The 17,320-nt window shown below is 38.0% G+C and overlaps 1 protein-coding gene and 1 pseudogene across 1 annotated transcript in view; one reads left to right on the top strand and one right to left on the bottom strand.

The window, feature by feature from the left end:
• LOC149254884 (myosin-11-like) overlaps positions 1-9,258 on the bottom strand; it is a 483,587-nt gene extending 474,329 nt beyond the window's left edge. The window contains exon 1 of the mRNA XM_089460258.1: positions 8,272-9,258. Within this exon, the coding sequence (XP_089316384.1) occupies positions 8,272-8,301 (30 nt within the window). The 5' untranslated portion in view covers positions 8,302-9,258. The remainder of the gene's footprint in view (positions 1-8,271) is intronic.
• A 5,496-nt stretch (positions 9,259-14,754) lies between these two features.
• LOC149254883 (UBP1-associated protein 2A-like) lies at positions 14,755-16,933 on the top strand (annotated as a pseudogene).
• The last annotated feature ends 387 nt before the right edge of the window (positions 16,934-17,320 follow it).

Below are 17,320 nucleotides of genomic sequence, written 5' to 3'. Positions count from 1 at the left end.
TCTTGGATCGCCAACCATAGTGTGAGGTATCTCTCACTAATCTCTTTGTCAATCAGATTCTCTATATTGGATAGCCAGCAAGGCATCCAACGATTGTATTCAGAAAACTATTGCTTAATCATACAAACCCTCAGTTGTTGCACCGGTTTTCCTGCATTGGGTCTTTCCCCGGACATTTGTCCAAAAAATAACGTGTAATGTGTTGTGTACTTCTTTCTTGCTTAGTTTCTTGTTTCCGCATATAATTTTAATTGGTGAAGGCTGCAATGTATTATTTTCGGTATTTGTTGTAGGAAGCAGTGAATAATTTGTTCAGTAATTAACAAATATAAAGAACTTAATCAGTTGTTGCAGTATAAATTTCGGCTTCCAAATTTTCACATGGTATCAGAGCTACAGGTGAAGCAAGAGAGCAAAAAAGCCGGAAGAGCCCAGCGCTAAAGAAAAGGAGGGTGGAAAAAATCAATAAAAGGCAAGAGACATATGAAGAAGGGTGGAAAAACAATGGTTGGGGGTAACTCATGTACCATGATTGCTACCTCCTACATCTATACACCCAATTGTGGGTTTCCCCTCATCATAGTTACCCTTGTGCCATGGCATGTGGCTTGGAGCCTTCCCCTAATGCCCCACTCTGTTCCATCATTATATCACATGACCCCTGCCATATAATGGATGCACCATGGACCTGTTAGTTGTGAAAATTTGAAAGCCCAAATTTCTACTGCAACAATTGATTAAGTTCCTTCTATTTGTTAATTACTAAACAAATTATTTACTGCTTCCTACAGCAAATACTGAAACTAATACATTGCAGCCTTCACCAATTAAAATTATATGCGGAAACAAGAAACTGAGCAAGAAAGAAATACACAACACATTACACAATTATTTTTGGACAAATGCCCCCGAAAAAACCTAGTGTGGAAACACTGTTGCAGCAGCTAAGGGTTTGTATTATTAAGCAGTAGTTTTCTAAATACAATCTTTGGATGCCTTGTTGGCTATCCAATACAAAGAATATGACTAACAGAGAGATGAGTGAGATATACCTCACACTATCACTGGTGATCCTGATTGATCCAGCCATAGAATGGCTAGTCCCTTGTAGCCTTTGCGCAGTCACTGCGTAGGCCCTGCGTCACAGCTTATGGGGACTGCGTCACTCCTTATGCAAATTGATTTGCCTCTGAGACTTCGACTTCTGCCCTCCCGGTCTCACACCCTGACTTCTGGCTCCAGAACTCGACTTCTCCAGCAAAATACGGATCTCCTCTCAGGCTCTACACTACTTCTACGTCAGCCTACACTTCCCAACGTAGCCTATGTGCTGCCTGATCTCTCTCTACCTCCTCTGCGATGTATTCCAGGATCCGGAAATTCTCCAACCGGAACTATCCCTGACCCTCACTGCAAGAAATCACTTCAATCTTCTCTCTAGCAATTGTTGTGTTGCCTTCTCCGAGAAATTTGATCTCTCCCCGATGTGTTTTCCAAATGCCCATGAAGCCTCCTCTTATAATCTTCTCGTTGACAATCAATGGCCCAGATTAGATTCTAATCAATGGCTCAGATCATTTTGGCTTGATCCTTGTCTTCTTCTATAAGTTTCACCCACAGTTTGATTAATACTCTTTAATTATTTTAATTTCCTAAGTTTAGACTTAGGCACCCATTAAAAATAATTAATTATTTTAATAAAACTGTCTCCGCGTGGAATTTTCCAAAACAATTTCTAAGTATTGTGGAATACATGTTCAAGCCTCCCTGCAACTTTTGAGGCTTAGAGCACATCCGATGCTACTAGAAATCAACACTCCCTCTTAGCGAGGAAGGTGCGTAATGCAACCTGCTGAAGAATCACCCTTCTCTGTAACGTCTCCCTCTGCGTTGTTGATGTCTGACATCACTGCCCACCAACTACTGTGCAAATGTTGCAACTATACTATTGTTGACCGTGTTACTACAAACACTGCATCTATACTGCAACCCTCATAATTTCTACATTTGTGCTGCTACTAGCATTGCCACTACCAATATTGTATCTGCACTGCATCCTTCTCCAAATGTTGTTGTTGCTACATCAGCAACAGAAAAGCATCCAAAATTACTGAACAGGTGTTCAACATGATGCATCTGTTGCTGGAATTCAAACTACTGCTAGTCTCTGCGTCGATCCTCTAAAGCCTCTGCATTGTTGTTGACTCTTCATTGTGCCAACTGCACTACTGCCAACTCTGCTCTGTGTTGCTCAGTCTTTGGCACTCCTAGCCACTGCGACTGTTACTCCGACACTCCTCTGCACCAACTAACACTGGTTCATCCTGCTACATCTGATACGGGCTCCTATAGCAAGGTATTGATCCAAGAGGTGGACTCCTCAAGGATCCTATCCATATGCAATTCTTTCGAACTACAGTTCTAGATCACCCCACCTCTCCCCTGGAGGATTCTAGGCAACCATGGCAAACTCCTCCTCCTCGATTTTTGCAAATGCAACCTTCAAATCATGCTTCTCGTCCTTGTCCTTCTTCTTGAGAGACATTATGTAGCATAGTGACCATGTTCACCACAACGGAAGCACTTGATCTTTGAAACATCTTTCTTTTTCTTTCGCTACTCCTATTGCCCTTTAGATGCAAGGGTTGCATTTTCTTCCACCTCCTTGGGCTTCGTCCCAATGCCACTACTATCAAGTTTGCACTTGACTAAGTCTCTCGTCATCTCTTCCTGCTGAAGAGCGGCCCATATTCCTTCCCAAACCAACAATCTTTTAAGTCTCTCGTCATCTCTTCTTGCTAAAGAGCGGCCCATATTCCTTCCCAAACCAACAATCTTTCTCTGCCCAAGATACTTTGGACAAACACTTTCCATTCTTCTGAGGCTGAATTCAGGGCCAGCCTCACCATCTCAGTAGGCTGAGGTGTTGACCCCACAGCTGCCAACGAGTCTTGGATTTCCTGAAGCTTCGTTAGGAATAGATCAATGTGTTCCCCATTTTGCACCTGCGTGGATCTCATCTTCTACTCCAAGTACATCTTCCATTGTTCGGAAGATCCTTCGTATAGCGTGGCCAATGCTTCCCACATTTGTTGGGCAGTGTCCTTACCGACAATGTGACACACTACGTAATCTCTCACTCCGTCTCAGCCTTGTACTTCTTGAGCGGATCTGGATCTGCGGGTACAACTACCACACTATCGACAGAGGTTTTGAGATTGTGTTCATCCAGAAGGCATGAGACTCTTGCCTTCCAGATCACATAGTTGGATGCACCCTCCAACCAATCCTGATCTCGCAGCCCACGAGCTATCCTCTCTGCCAGTGAAATGTCGAATTGCCTCCTCTCTCCTCTGCGCTGCTGCTGAGCTAGCCTACACACTCCTTGCTGGAGTTAGTAGATCTGTTGCTCCCTGTTGTTGCTCAGCAAATGAAAATTCGGACTTCTTGGTTGGAAGTCCTTTGAGGAAGAATTCCCTCAAGTGTGTCTTCTTCTCCCCCACTGACACTATTCTGCCAACAACTGCTGCAAAATATCTGCGTCCCAGCTGAAGATATGCTCTGCAAGGAAAAGTACGTTGCTCACTTCTACCTCTGGAAAGCTTCGATCTAGAGATCGAATTTCTTTGTCGACTCACTCAAAGAAATCAAATTCTCCTCAAAACTTCGACCTCCTTGGCCCACGAACTGCGCTACCTTTGGGGTTTCGAATTGTTGCCTCTACAGTAATTTCAAACTCCTCTTCCTTTCTGCTTCTGAGCTCTTCTGCTCATGATCTGCGCTCCGATACCATGTGAGAAATCAGTTACCCGATTCCTACTGCAACAACTGATGTTAATTCTTCTAATGTTAATTCGATTAAACAATTTACTTCTTGTGTGCTATGCCAAATATCGAATTAATAAAACTGCAGCCTACACAAATAAAAATTGCGGAAACTAAACACAGCACAAGAGAGAAATAATCATCACACACATCTACACAGTTATTTTTGGACAAATGTCCCCAAAAAAACCAAGTGTGGGAAAATCAATATAGCAACTGAGGGTTTGTATTATTAAGCAATAGTTTTCTGAATAGTCTTTGGATGCCTTGTTGGCTATCCAATACAAGTAATATGACTAACAGAGAGATGAGTGAGATATACCTCACACTATCAATGGTGATCCTAACTGATCCAGCCATAGAATGGCTATGCCCTTGCAGCCTTTGCGCAGTCACTATGTAGGCCCTGCATCACAACTTCTGAGCACTGCATCAGATCGATTTGCCTCTGAGACTTCGACTTCTGCCCTCCTGGTCTCACACCCCGGCTTCTAGCTCCAGAATTCAACTTCTCTAGCAAAATACGAATCTCCTCTCGGGCTCTGCGTTGCTTCTGCATCAGCCTACGCTGCCTAGCGTAGCCTCTGCATTGTCTCTTCCGGATCTCTCTCTGCCTCCTCTGCAATGTATTCCAGGATCCGGAAATTCTCCAACCGAAACTATCCCTACCCCTCACTGCAAGAAATCACTTTGATCTTCTCTCTAGCAACTGTTCTGCTGCCTTCTCTGAGAAATTCGATCTCTTGATCTCTCCCCAATGTGTTTTCCAAATGCCCATCAAGCCTCCTCTTATAGTCTTCTCATTGACAATCAACGGCCCAAACTAGATTCTAATCAATATCTCCGATCATTTTAGCTTGATCCTCGTCTTCTTCTAGAAGTTTCACCCACAGTTTGATTAATACCCTTTAATTATTTTATTTTCCTAACTTTAGACTTATGCACCCCTTAAAAATAATTAATTATTTTAATAAAACTGTCTCCGGGTGGAATTTCCCAAAACAATTTCTGGGTATTGTGGAATACATGTGTTCAATCCTCCCTACAAATTTTGAGGCTTAAAGCACATTCGATGCTACCAGAAATCAACATATTGTAGTTTTGACTCTGTTGCTATTGCAGTTGCGTGGAGGAGAGAAATTGGAATGCATTTACCAAAATGAATGACATGGAACTCCTGCAGCGTGGCCTTGCAAAAGATGAAAACCATGAAGGCCAAAAGACCCACACAAAATGAGCCTAGGGTTTAGTTTTTCTTCTCAAAAATTTTGGGAGGAATTTGAAGAATCGAGGCAAATTTGTTCGATTAAGGTTTGCTTGAGGTTCAAGATCAAATTCAAAATCAAGTTTGGTTTGGAATTTGTGCCAAATTAATTCAGTTCACCTTCATATTCGGTGAATTTCAGATTTCAAACTTGAAATGCGTTGAATGCAGTGACTTAGGTTGTAGTAAGCTCATTAGAACATCGTATTGTGAAAAGAATGAGTGGAAAAAATCCCTTATGAGATTCAATGCAAAATAGATTCCACAAGAAGCACAACAAAATATTGCCAACCATGAGAATTCAATTTCCCTGGTGGAATTGGAAAATATATATATATATAGTGACTAAGTTCAGCGAGAAGTGAAGTGAGCAAGTTGGACACTATATAGATCATGGAAAGCTTAGAAGTCCCAATTTTCAAAAATCAATTTGTTGTGCTACCACGGTGTAGAAGAGGTGTGATTATTGAACAAACCAAAATCTACATCAATGGTAGAAAGGTTGAAATTTTCAATCATCATCAAACACATACTAACAAGAATACTAGTGGATGATTAGACAATTGATGACTTGTATCAACCATCAGAACATGAAGGTAGAAAGGTCAACAAACAAATCATGGCAAGCCAAAAAGTACTAGTTTTCCAATATAAATTTGTTGTGCTACCAATGTGTAGAAGAGTTGCATTTGTTGGACAAACCAAACTCTACATCATTGCTAGAAAGTTTAACTGTTCGATCATCATTGACTCTATTCCAACTAGCATTTTAGTGGATGATCACACAAATTATGACCTGGTATGGACCATGTCAGATATGTACGTATGAAGTTCAATAGACAAACTAGTTCTAGGTGGATCCAAAGTCACTCACCCCTCTAGCAAACCACTATTCAAGTTCACTCAAGAAGCTAGTCTTCTATTATGTGTTTCTTCCCCGTGGCCTTGGATGTTAGGAAAGTTGGGTTTCCTCAATTCTCTGCTCCCCTTGAGATCATACAACTAAGCCCTCTCAACCCCGACCACTCACTAAAGGACATCATCTAATAGTGTATTAGTCCTTCAAAGTTATCAATGACTCCAATGAGGATTCCACATCATGGTCCCCTAACTCAGCCTCAACAACCAGCGCTAACTTAAACTTTGGGGAATCTTGACATTCTCTCCTCAATTTAGCATTTTGGCATATTGAGGCTTTATTGTATTGTACTTGCACCTTCTCTTATATATTATTTTGGCTAGATATTTAGCTTTTCACTAGACACTTAGTTCTTTATCTTTTTGTTTTCAATATCGAGCTAAAGGTTGCTTTCACACTCCCTCATTGAATTTGCATTCTTAGTCCCATTGACCTACTTTTGTGGTCAGTTGTTGGACAATAAAATGTAGTTATCTTATCTTATCTTATTAAATTAATTAGGTATAAAAATAACCATATCTGGTGTTTCTTATGCTAATTTGGTTAATTTATAACATTTGGCATCAAAGCAAATGATTCTTGCCTTCAAACTGCACCTTGCACAATTTGAGTCATAATTTTGGCTAGGAAAATTAAAATTCAATGCCACTTGAAGTGTTGGAAAAAAAGGCATCTTGTACTGTCTCTAGCTAATGAAAAAAATAATAATAATCAGCAACAAAGAAATAGGAATCTCCGAGTTAGAGTGTGTACAAGATGCCTTTCCTGTAAGGATTTTGTCTAATCATGAAGCCTTTGTTGAAACTGTAAGGGTCACAAAACCAGACATATTTTAAAAATTGTGGTTGAAAGCATACAGGGGAACCGAGCAGTTGCCTGACAGTTGCACTATATCTGGTTCTATATCCAAGAGACCTTAGGGGGTTGTACACCTTCCACACACCCTCCACCAATAAGTATCCTACGTCTCTGAGACCATTGTGGACATGTCATCTTAGAGCCTAAGATAGTTCGTGTCACTCAAACAGACAGTGGAGCTCCTCACGATACCAATGGTGGGCTGCCTATTCCAGACAAAGATACATTTCTTAGCCAAACTTGTCTTGCTGATCTAGCCAATGTCCTATCCAATATTTCTTTTCTATGGCCTTGAATGTTAAGAGAGATACACATGCTGAGATACTAAGATTCTTGACTTGTAGGAGGGGCATACCTCTGAGTCTCTCTCTTTGATCTTGGCTGTTAGTTCCAGCAGTCCACGATCTTCTTCGCCTTGTAGTCTGGCTGCTGGCACACAACATTTCTTCAGGGTTTTGGATCTCAGCAGTACACAGACAGTTGTATCTGTACTTGGCACTCCATCCTAGGATCACTTCCTCTTTTAGTTTTCTTATTATAGCTTAGACCTTACTTTTTAACAATTATTTCCGTGTTTCTTCCTGCCTTTATAGGGGTCGCTCTTGCGCTCCCACTTTGTATAGACATTGTTGTGGTTAGCAGTCCCACTGACCTATTTATGGTCATTTGTTGGACATTAGTAATATTAAATTATTTTCTTAAATCTCTGCATTATAGTTCTGTTTCTGAATATTTTCAGGCACGGATTAAATGATAACATGGAATAAGGGTTGTTTTGCACAGATCTTTATGTTTAATATATTTACACAATACTGGAATGTGGAAGGATTTAATGATTTTAATAAATTTAGACTCAAAAGAATTCGTAACAGTTTTCTAAGGAAGCTTAAAAACACTATTACTTCACTTATGCTCATTTATTCATCGTCGCAAGGTGGCCCCAAATTTGGCATCTTCGTGGGAGTTTGAAAGAAGGTGATGACATAGTAGAATAGATTTATAAAATTCGCCGTAGGTTTCGTATAATACAAGAAAATCATTTATTTCGAAATGTGCATAAATATCAGTCAGCGCCAAAAGCCGAAACAAAGCCTAATTAACCAGAACTCGAGTTTAACGTGATCCAGTGCCAAAATTCATCGCAACTAGCAGATTAATTGTTGAAATTTACTTTTAAACTTCTAGCATATTCGGCTCCAAATGTGGACCAGAATAAACCGGAAAATCATTCAGTTCGATAACTCTACTAATCTGAATTATTACTGCAATTCATTGGATTCTGATTGAAAGGACAAATGCTAGAAATAAATCTAATGCAAACAGCCTTAAAAAACGCGTCGTTAGTTAAAACTTCAAAAGTATACAGAAAAACAAAAAAAAAAAAAACAAAAAACAAAAAACAAACCATGAGAGTAAGCCGGAAACGACTGCGCATAAACCGGCTATGTCGGTTGATGGGATTCTAACTATTGACTCCTTCAATTGACATTGATTCAAAGATCTTCAACGGCATTCCAACACGAACCATAACCTTTGCCAGAAATCCTTGATATTCGCCAATATGTCCCTGAGAATAATAACGTATGCAAAGAATCGAAACAATCTTCAAGCAAACTGACATTAATTTAACAGAGCTGCAGGTCTCGGTCGCAAAATTCACCAATGTGTTATTGAAAATTGTTACGTATGCTGAGAATCGAAACAATCTTCTGGGAAATTGACACGGAATGCTCATGAAGATAACAAAGCGCAACCCTCGGGCTTTAAATTCACCAAATTTACTTGAAAATGATCATTTATGCTGTGAATCGAAACAATCATCCGGCAAATGGATATTACTTTCACGGAACTATTCTCCCGACAATAAACCACGGCTCTCGGGATCGAAATTGACTGATATTTACAGAAGATGACTATTTGTGCAGTGAATCGAAGCAAAATTCTGTCGGTTGTCATCTATTTCAAAGAATGCTCTTCGAGATAACAAACCACGGGTTTGGGGCTCGAAATTCGCCGATATTAACTGACATGAGTGTTGATGATGTCAATCAAAGCATTCCTATCAATTTACATTTATTTCGAAGAATGTTCGTTGAGATATCAACCCACGGGTTTCCCATTCGAAATACACTGACATTCCTGAAAATGATCACCTGTACTGCGACTCCAAGCAAACTTCTGCCATATTCACATTTATACACGGAATGTTCGTCACTGTAACAAACCGCAGGTCCCGGGTTCGAACTTCACAAATAGTTCCTGAAAATTCTTACTTGTGCTCCAAACTTCTGGCAAAGTAACATTAATTTCACGGAATGCTCGTCAAGATACCAAACCGCAGGTCTCGGGTTTGAACTTATTCACTCCCGTCGGGCTAGGATACCAAAACCCAGTATTAAGTTAATCGTGAGCTCGAAGAGAAGCGCGAAGAAAGGCGGCTTTACGTGGTCGAGGGACCGCATGAACCGCCGGAAGAGGCAATGGCGTGTGAGCTCAAACGCCTTTCTCCGACTCAAAAAGCGACCCGTCCCGCCAATACCAAACAAAATGAGCTCTATTACTTCTGCAAAGTTGCAAACAGCCTAACGCGTGTTCTGAAACCCTGGTCCCTTTTTCCTGTTGATCGCCCGCAGCCCGCCCTTCGTGTTCCCTTTAAATATGGACGCTGGGCAGTACCAGCTGACAGCATAAAGAAATAAAATAGCGGAAGTCAAAACAGAAAAATTATTTAATCATAAGTAGGTCGGTCTCGGCTATTCTGGCGGTCCTGCCACATGTTATCGCGAGGGTGCACCTGGGAATTCTCACAAAGCTAATAATAGTGGGCATATTTCTTTAAGATATTTTTGTTTAACTGGCCATCATAACCATGTTGTAATAGGTTTGGAAATCCACATAGTCAATAAATTATCATTAAATTATTTTCAATTGGCCCTCGCAAATGTGGATTCGTGAAAAAATTTATGAGATCGCCTTTATTTTCGTACAATGATTTTTTAAGAGTTGGTTTAGCCCTTGGGCCATGATTGTCACCCCAAGCGTCCACCGCCATGTGAAATTTTTAAAGGTTCAGCAGCCTTTCGCAATGCCTCTAGTGATCACGATGTGCTTTAATTTGCCCTCACGTTTGTCGTATGCAGCCACTCTATACATTCATATATTTTTATTATAACAATCATTCAGTTTTCTTTTATATGTAGATTTAATAATATTGTGTTGGAATGGAAAGAAAAAACATTAACCAATTGGTTTTTGTTTTTTTACTAATTGAGTCAAGAGGTTGACTCGAGAGCTTTTTTTAGTTCAAGAGAAAAGATGTGTAAGTTTGTTTTTTTAAATAAAAATTATGTTTTAAATATATAATTTTTCTCTTGCTAATCACTTCACTATATTGCATGTTAATGTTGTTGCTCAACTACACATCACTATCACCTCTCAATTGCATATCACTATCCAAACACTGCACTGCGCATGAATAGATGAGCATTTATGGGCTCACAAACTGGATGCCAACATCAATGAACCAACACTCTATACTATTGAGCTCAAAATTTCAATAGTGTCATACTCCAAGATGCCACTTATCATTCCTATAACTAGCAACTAACTCTCTCAAACTCTGCGCACAAAGAGCTACCAACATATGTTTCATATCTACTACTTCTGATCACAAATCATATACTGAAATCCATATTTCATGATAATAAGATGTACATCAAGGTGATATGTCCTAAAAGACTTGCTACCCTATAAGGTCGTGGTTATGCCATTATACACGCTCTAGGTCATCACTACAAGACAACTAATACAATTCCTAGGTTATCATCACAATCTATAGGTCAATTCATACTCAAATAAAGTCAAAGTCAATAAATTTTTCAACTCTCATGTTAGATCGTTGTTCTAAACCATGTGTGAAGTCAATAGGACATGTTAAAGTCACATAATTATCTCACTAATATATCAAGTTAAAGTCAATATATTATATCAATGTAAATGTGTCACTTGCTATCCCATATATTAGTTTAATGTGTCACTATGATAAAGTATGTTTGTGAAATCTAAAAGTCAATTCAGCAGATCATGTTAATTTCATTGTTTAGAAGACTCTTAAGTAAATGCTGCTACAAACATGAGGGAAAGGTATCAATGTTCAAAACACTTGTCAAGCCTAGATAAGTCATACTACAAACTTTTCATATCTTTGAGGAATATGTGGCTAAAAAAACTAATCTTCCATGGTTCTGATTGAGCAAAGAGGCCCTCGCACTCGAAGAAGAGGAAGAGAGAATCCATCGACAACATGAATTAGATAACGCAGAGAAGCTTTGTAAGCTACTCATGATGACATGACCAAAACAACTTCTCTTAAGCTTAATAGACGAGTTGAAATGGGATTTGGGTTTGCCAGATAATTATGTTCAGAGCTTGGTGCCCAACTATCCTGACTATTTTAGCATCGTCAACATGCTACTAAGAGGCCTGGATTGGATATCTTATGCTGGAATAATGAATTGGATGTATCAACATTAGAGAAGAGAGCAGATAGTGTTGGAAATACAGAAAAGGTATGCCTCTGGCTTTTCCTATGAATTTTTCTAAGGGGCATGAAATGAAACAAAAAGTTGTGAAATGGTTACAAGCATGGCAGAAACTGCCCTATATATCTCCTTACAAGGATGCATCTCATTTGGACCCCAATAGCGATTTAGGGGAGAAGCGGGTGGTCGGTGTTCTGCATGAGTTGCTATGCATCATGGTTAACAAGAAAGTTCACAGGCGTACACTTCTCAGTTTGCATGAACCGATGGGTCTCCGACACAAGTTTGTGAGGTGTTTTAGTCGCCATCCTGAGATTTTTTACCAGTCTATGAAGAATGGTGTCATAACCATCATCCTCAGAGAGGCCTTCAAAAGAGCCAAGTTGGTCGAGGCACATCCTCTTGTAACCTTGAGAGGGAAGTATATTCACTTAATGGTGAAGGGGATGGAAGACATGAAGAAATGGTTGTACAAAAAGGGTCAGTCACAGCAAAAAGATTCGGCAGAAGGAGACAATGACCATTCTTAGAAAAAAAGGTGATGATTGTGATAAGAATCCTTATGGGAACAAAGAATCACAAGAGAGGAGAGCTCGGATGACAATAAATATAATGAGAGACTTTCCAGTGAGGATGAAACTAAGGTTGAGATTGAGACCGAGGATGAGGATGATTATGAAGATTATGATGAGGAGGATGAAGATGACGATGATGATGAGAAGGATGAAGACGATGATGAGGATGATGAAGATGAATATGATGATGATAATGAGGGGGAGGAAATTGGTAAAGAAGTTAGAACATCTAGAAAGAGGAGTGGTAACTTCATGCCATCTAGTAGGCAAGCTACTAGTTTGTAGTCACGGGGAAGTCGAGTTGGTAAATCCAAACTACCTGGAATAAAGGATGGAAGTTTGGGAATTTCCAAATTGAAATAACATCTTAAAGATAAGGCAGTCATTTTGAAACCTATGGAACATGGAACACTAAACTACATACATATAATAGAGAAGGCGGTCATTTTGAAACATATGGCAATATAGGCAGGAAGTTTAACTCCAAAACATATGGAGTGAAGGATGGTAGTTTAAGAAATTTCAAAGTGGAAGACAGTAATAAAAAAAAAAAAAATCTGGAAAACAAGGCAATAGCTTTGAATTATTTGAAATAAAAAAATAATAAGTTGCAGACGTCTGATAGACGAAGCAGTCATTTTGAAACATCTGACAATCCAGGTAGTAAGTTTAACTCCAAAACATATGGAGTTAAGGATGGTTTTTTAAGAAATTCCAAACGGGAAGACTGTAGCAAACAAACATCTGGAGGACAAGGCAGTAGCTTTGAAGCATCTGGGAGACAAAACAGTAAGTTGCAGACATATGGTAGACAAGGCAGTGATTGTAAAACATTTGGCAATCCAGACACAAATTTTAACTCCAAAACATCTGGAATAAAGGATGATAGTTTAAGAACTTCCAAATGGCAAGACAATAGCAAACTAACATCTGGAAGGCAAGGCAATAGCTTTAAAACATATGGAAGACAAAACAGTAAGTCACATACATCTGGTAGACGAGGCAGTGATTTTGAAATATCTGGCAATCCAGGAGGTAAGTTTGAAGCATCTGGTAAGCAAGGCAAGAAGTTTGAAATGTCTAAAACTGAGACAGTAGATTTAAATGATTGGGAAGGGGCGGTGGCTACTTTTAAGAGTCTGAAAGTCACAGTTGTAACTTGAAGACAACACGAAAACAATCTGAACCTCAACATCACTAAATATGCCTAGAGACTAGAAGCTCTTCTATGAGCAAGTATGTTTAGTGTGCATCCATACATAAACCAAGAGATGGAGAATCGCATTTAATTTATTGTATTGGCGGTGTTTCTAGCTGTGTACTAATTGTTTTGCTTCTTGGATTTATTTTCTCCAATAAGATTATACCCTTTTTTTTAAACAATTGTAAATCGCCCAACCACAAAAGTTGGTGCTAAAATTGATATTCTAACAAAAACAAGTCGTTCATCATCCCTAACTTTAGCAACCTCCAAGAAAGGAAAAGAAACAATAAAGTAAAACAGAGGAATAGTCATTGTTTATATAAATTATATATGAACTAAAACATAACAGAGATAGAAGTTCATATCCCTTGTTACTGACTTCACCTTTAACAAGATAGACTATATAGTATATACTAGGTGTTATTATGAAAGCATAGAGAAAGCCTCATATTGGGAACTTCCAATAGGATCCTAATTGGAAACTGGCCTTTTGTTATGTTTGAAAGTGAAATGAAGACAACATCTGATTGAGAGCACTATTTGTCTTCTCAAGATAGACCACATTCACCAAATTCAACCCTAACAAAATAAATGTATATTCACCTCTAACCTTTGGCTCTAGGAAATCAAATACAGATCCCTTCAAACCATCAAAGTGTAATGTTCAATTGTCAAATTCTCAATCTTATTTTATCCATGACAATAAGGTTAACAAATAGTCTCTTCTTCTTCTTCTTGTTTTTTTCCCATAATTTGAACACCTCTGACAGTCTATGCATATGTACAAGAAATTTGTAGCTTTGTTGGTTGCTTAAATTCCATCATAATTTAGTTTATCAAAGCAGAAGGAATTGACACATTCATATCCTTAAAATAAAGAATATTAAAATCACAAAATATATGTTGTGGGTCATTTCAAACCTTAAAATCACCATCTCTATGCCATAAAAAGGTGTAGTTTTTGAGATCTCAAGGAAGCAACAACTTAAATGAGGTTGATGCTAGAATTTACATCATCGCTAATTAAGTCAAGTCGTCTCTACTAGAAGTAACTACATATATCTAAGAAGGGCTTTATGCTAATATTCTCACCAAATAAAGTATAACATTGCAAATATAGAGGAAAAGAAGCCCAAAAAATATTCTAAGACACTATCTATGGCTTAGTTCTAGCAACAACAATGCAAAGATTGTTTTTGAGCAACCAACTAATCACTATGACTACATATTTGTTGTTACTCTACCTTCATGTATGGAGCCTTTCATGTACTTTGTTACATGTTTCTTATTACATGTTGGAAAGCGTGAATCCATGCTCCATTCATGATTGGTGGTAGGAATGTTAGATGATAGCTAGGTAAAATTTTCCTCCAAGGCATTTTGAAGGGAAAGGAAACTAGCATAAAAGAAAATATGATCCATAAAGTTCATAGACTATGGATACATAATTGCGAGAATTTCATCATGTAAGATGTACATATTATATATCATAAGAAGAGTAGGGAGGTATGGTGTTGTATATCTAACACATAATTCTAGTATATTATATGATATTCTAGAATAGTTTGATGGGTGGGATTGTGGATATTAGGAATGTTCCACGCAGATACCCTACTCATCGGATGTCGTTTTTATGTGGACTGGCTTGGGAGACTGTTTCACAGACTTTGCGTGAAGTGTGTGCATGATGATTGGGTGCTTGTCATTTGTATCAACGAAAATGTTGTTCATATTGTTGTTTATTGGTAATGCTTTTGTTTTATGGCCTTGAAACCATGTGATGTTATTTTTTGGCTTTTGTCACCATATATTTTTGGTTGCATTGGTCCTAGTTGTAATTTGTACCTTAGTTTTGTCATTCTGATTTAACATAAAGGTTGTTGTTAATATTCACTCAAAGGGAAGTTAACCATGGTTCAAAATCTAGCTTGTTTTTTACAACTATAGACTATGTAGTCTCTCTTGGAGACTATATAAAACAAGCCATGCTTTTGAATGAAAAATTGTTTACTGATAATTCCAATTATTGTTGATATTTTAGGCATTCAAACAGTATGGAGAGATTAAAGAAGGTTCTGTTATCATTGATAAGGAAATTGGGAAGGTAAGGAGGTTTGGATTTCACATTTAAGTATATGAATTCTTCTCAGAGGGCTTTGTAGGAACCTAACAAGACTATTGATCTATGTGTCAATGTTGGTTCCAGATATTTGTACATTTTAACTTGGAAGTTTACTGTGAAATGCTGATTGTATAGATACTTTTTGATGTTGTGTCTTCTTAGGAGACCGTGTGACTGTGTCTGTCATTGATATGAGAGTCACATCTACTTTTAGTTTTCAATAGAATATTAGTGTTTCCCAAATACATGCATAAGAAGTTGATTTTAAATTTCATGTATTGCAAGAAATTTTAGTCGATGGAACATCCACCATTGTTCTATCTAGGTGTAATGTTATTCATGTTGTTCAGTTGTTGCTTTCTTGTGATATGCTTTCTAGTGAAATGTTAATATTATTGGAAACTTATTATTAACAATGAAAATTTAGTATATGCAAATCTATGAGCTTTATCTTGGTGGAATTCCATTTAAATTGCTCCATGGCATAAGATGCTTTGTATAACAAACATAATATTTTCACAAACTAGGCAATAGTTTTGGCGGGGGCTACTGTTTTTTTCTAGTCGTGTGTCACTGTGTTGGAAATTTGATTGGATGCTTCTTTGTTAAGCGTTTAAGAATAATTTTGTAATGTGAGGTGATGACTCTACAAGGTTGAATTACTGTATGTAATCTAGAAACTGCTACCACTAATCCAACACAAACTACCGATCAGTCACAAAGGAAACTTTACATTGGTGGTCTTTCATATGAGACATCAAATGAGGCACTCATATCGATTTTTTCATAGTATGGAGAAATAGAGGAAGGTTTTGTTGCATATGACAAGAATACAAATAGATCCAAGTAATTTAGTTTTTGGCTAAAAATGAAATTATTAAGTGGAAACTTTAGTTTCTTGTAATTCTTCCATCTGAAAGTTTTATATATATACTATATCTAGTTTGGCAATATTGTTTTATATTTCTACTCTGAAACAAATTTTTCAAACAAGGGTTTTGCATTTGTGACATTTAAGTCTATTGAACTGGCCAAAAGGGCTCTTGAGGATTCAAATAGAAATATTGATGTAAGGAATGGAACTGTGCATTTTTTAAATCCTCTTGAGATTATCTTTTATTGGGTAGTTTAAAGGATAAACTTGACTTCTTTGGACAATTATAGTTTGTAATTTGTAATTTGTAATTGTTTTTTGAAATGTAGGGAAGGTTAGTTAGAGTGAAACTTGCAATTGAGGGCTAGAAGAAGGCTGCTTCAAGACCTATACCATCCTCTCAAGTGTAATTGGGATCATAGGTACAATCAGGTTATGCAGTAAAGAACCAAACTTTCCATCATATCCAAGGTCACAACTACCTCCTCCTACTCCACAAGCATATCCGACAAGGCTACCTTTATATGGTCCACAATATTCTTATGTTACACAACCTTTATATGGACCTACATTTGCAATACATCCTATATATGCATGGCTATTTGATGCTCATGGAGCTTTAGCACCAATAAAGTACAACCCCCACTATAACCAAAATACAACCTTTCAACTTCCACAGTGTAGCGAACCTGGATTGCCTACAATAGGTACCACAATTGCACCTATCCCTCCATACTATGGTACCTCATAAAGTGATTCTTGATGACATGGAGATCAAAGATTGTCCTTCTTATTGAGGATTAAGGTAGTTAACCTTGGTCTCAGTACTCAGAGCTCTGATTTTACCAAAGAAATAATTAAAGTTCTATTTTAATTTTTGGCGCTTCAAGAGAGTCACTTTTTTGGAGGTATGTATATTTAGGAAGCCCATGCTAGTCACATGCACAAGATCTCATGGCTACTCCATATGTTTATTTTTTATACTGAATATACCTGCACTGCAAGAATTTTTATCTTTATAGTTAAATTATAATGCCTATTTTCTTCCTTTATATATCATTGGAGTTCTATATTAATTTTTGAGGGATTCATAAGAGTTGCATTCCAAAGGTATGTATATTCATGGAGCACATGTGAG

This window comes from Pinus tabuliformis, chromosome 7 (assembly GCF_031772625.1).
Source record: "Pinus tabuliformis cultivar Carrire ecotype Pingquan chromosome 7, CPIR1, whole genome shotgun sequence".
Taxonomy (NCBI): Eukaryota; Viridiplantae; Streptophyta; class Pinopsida; order Pinales; family Pinaceae; genus Pinus; species Pinus tabuliformis.
This window is presented reverse-complemented; position numbering and strand designations above follow the sequence as displayed.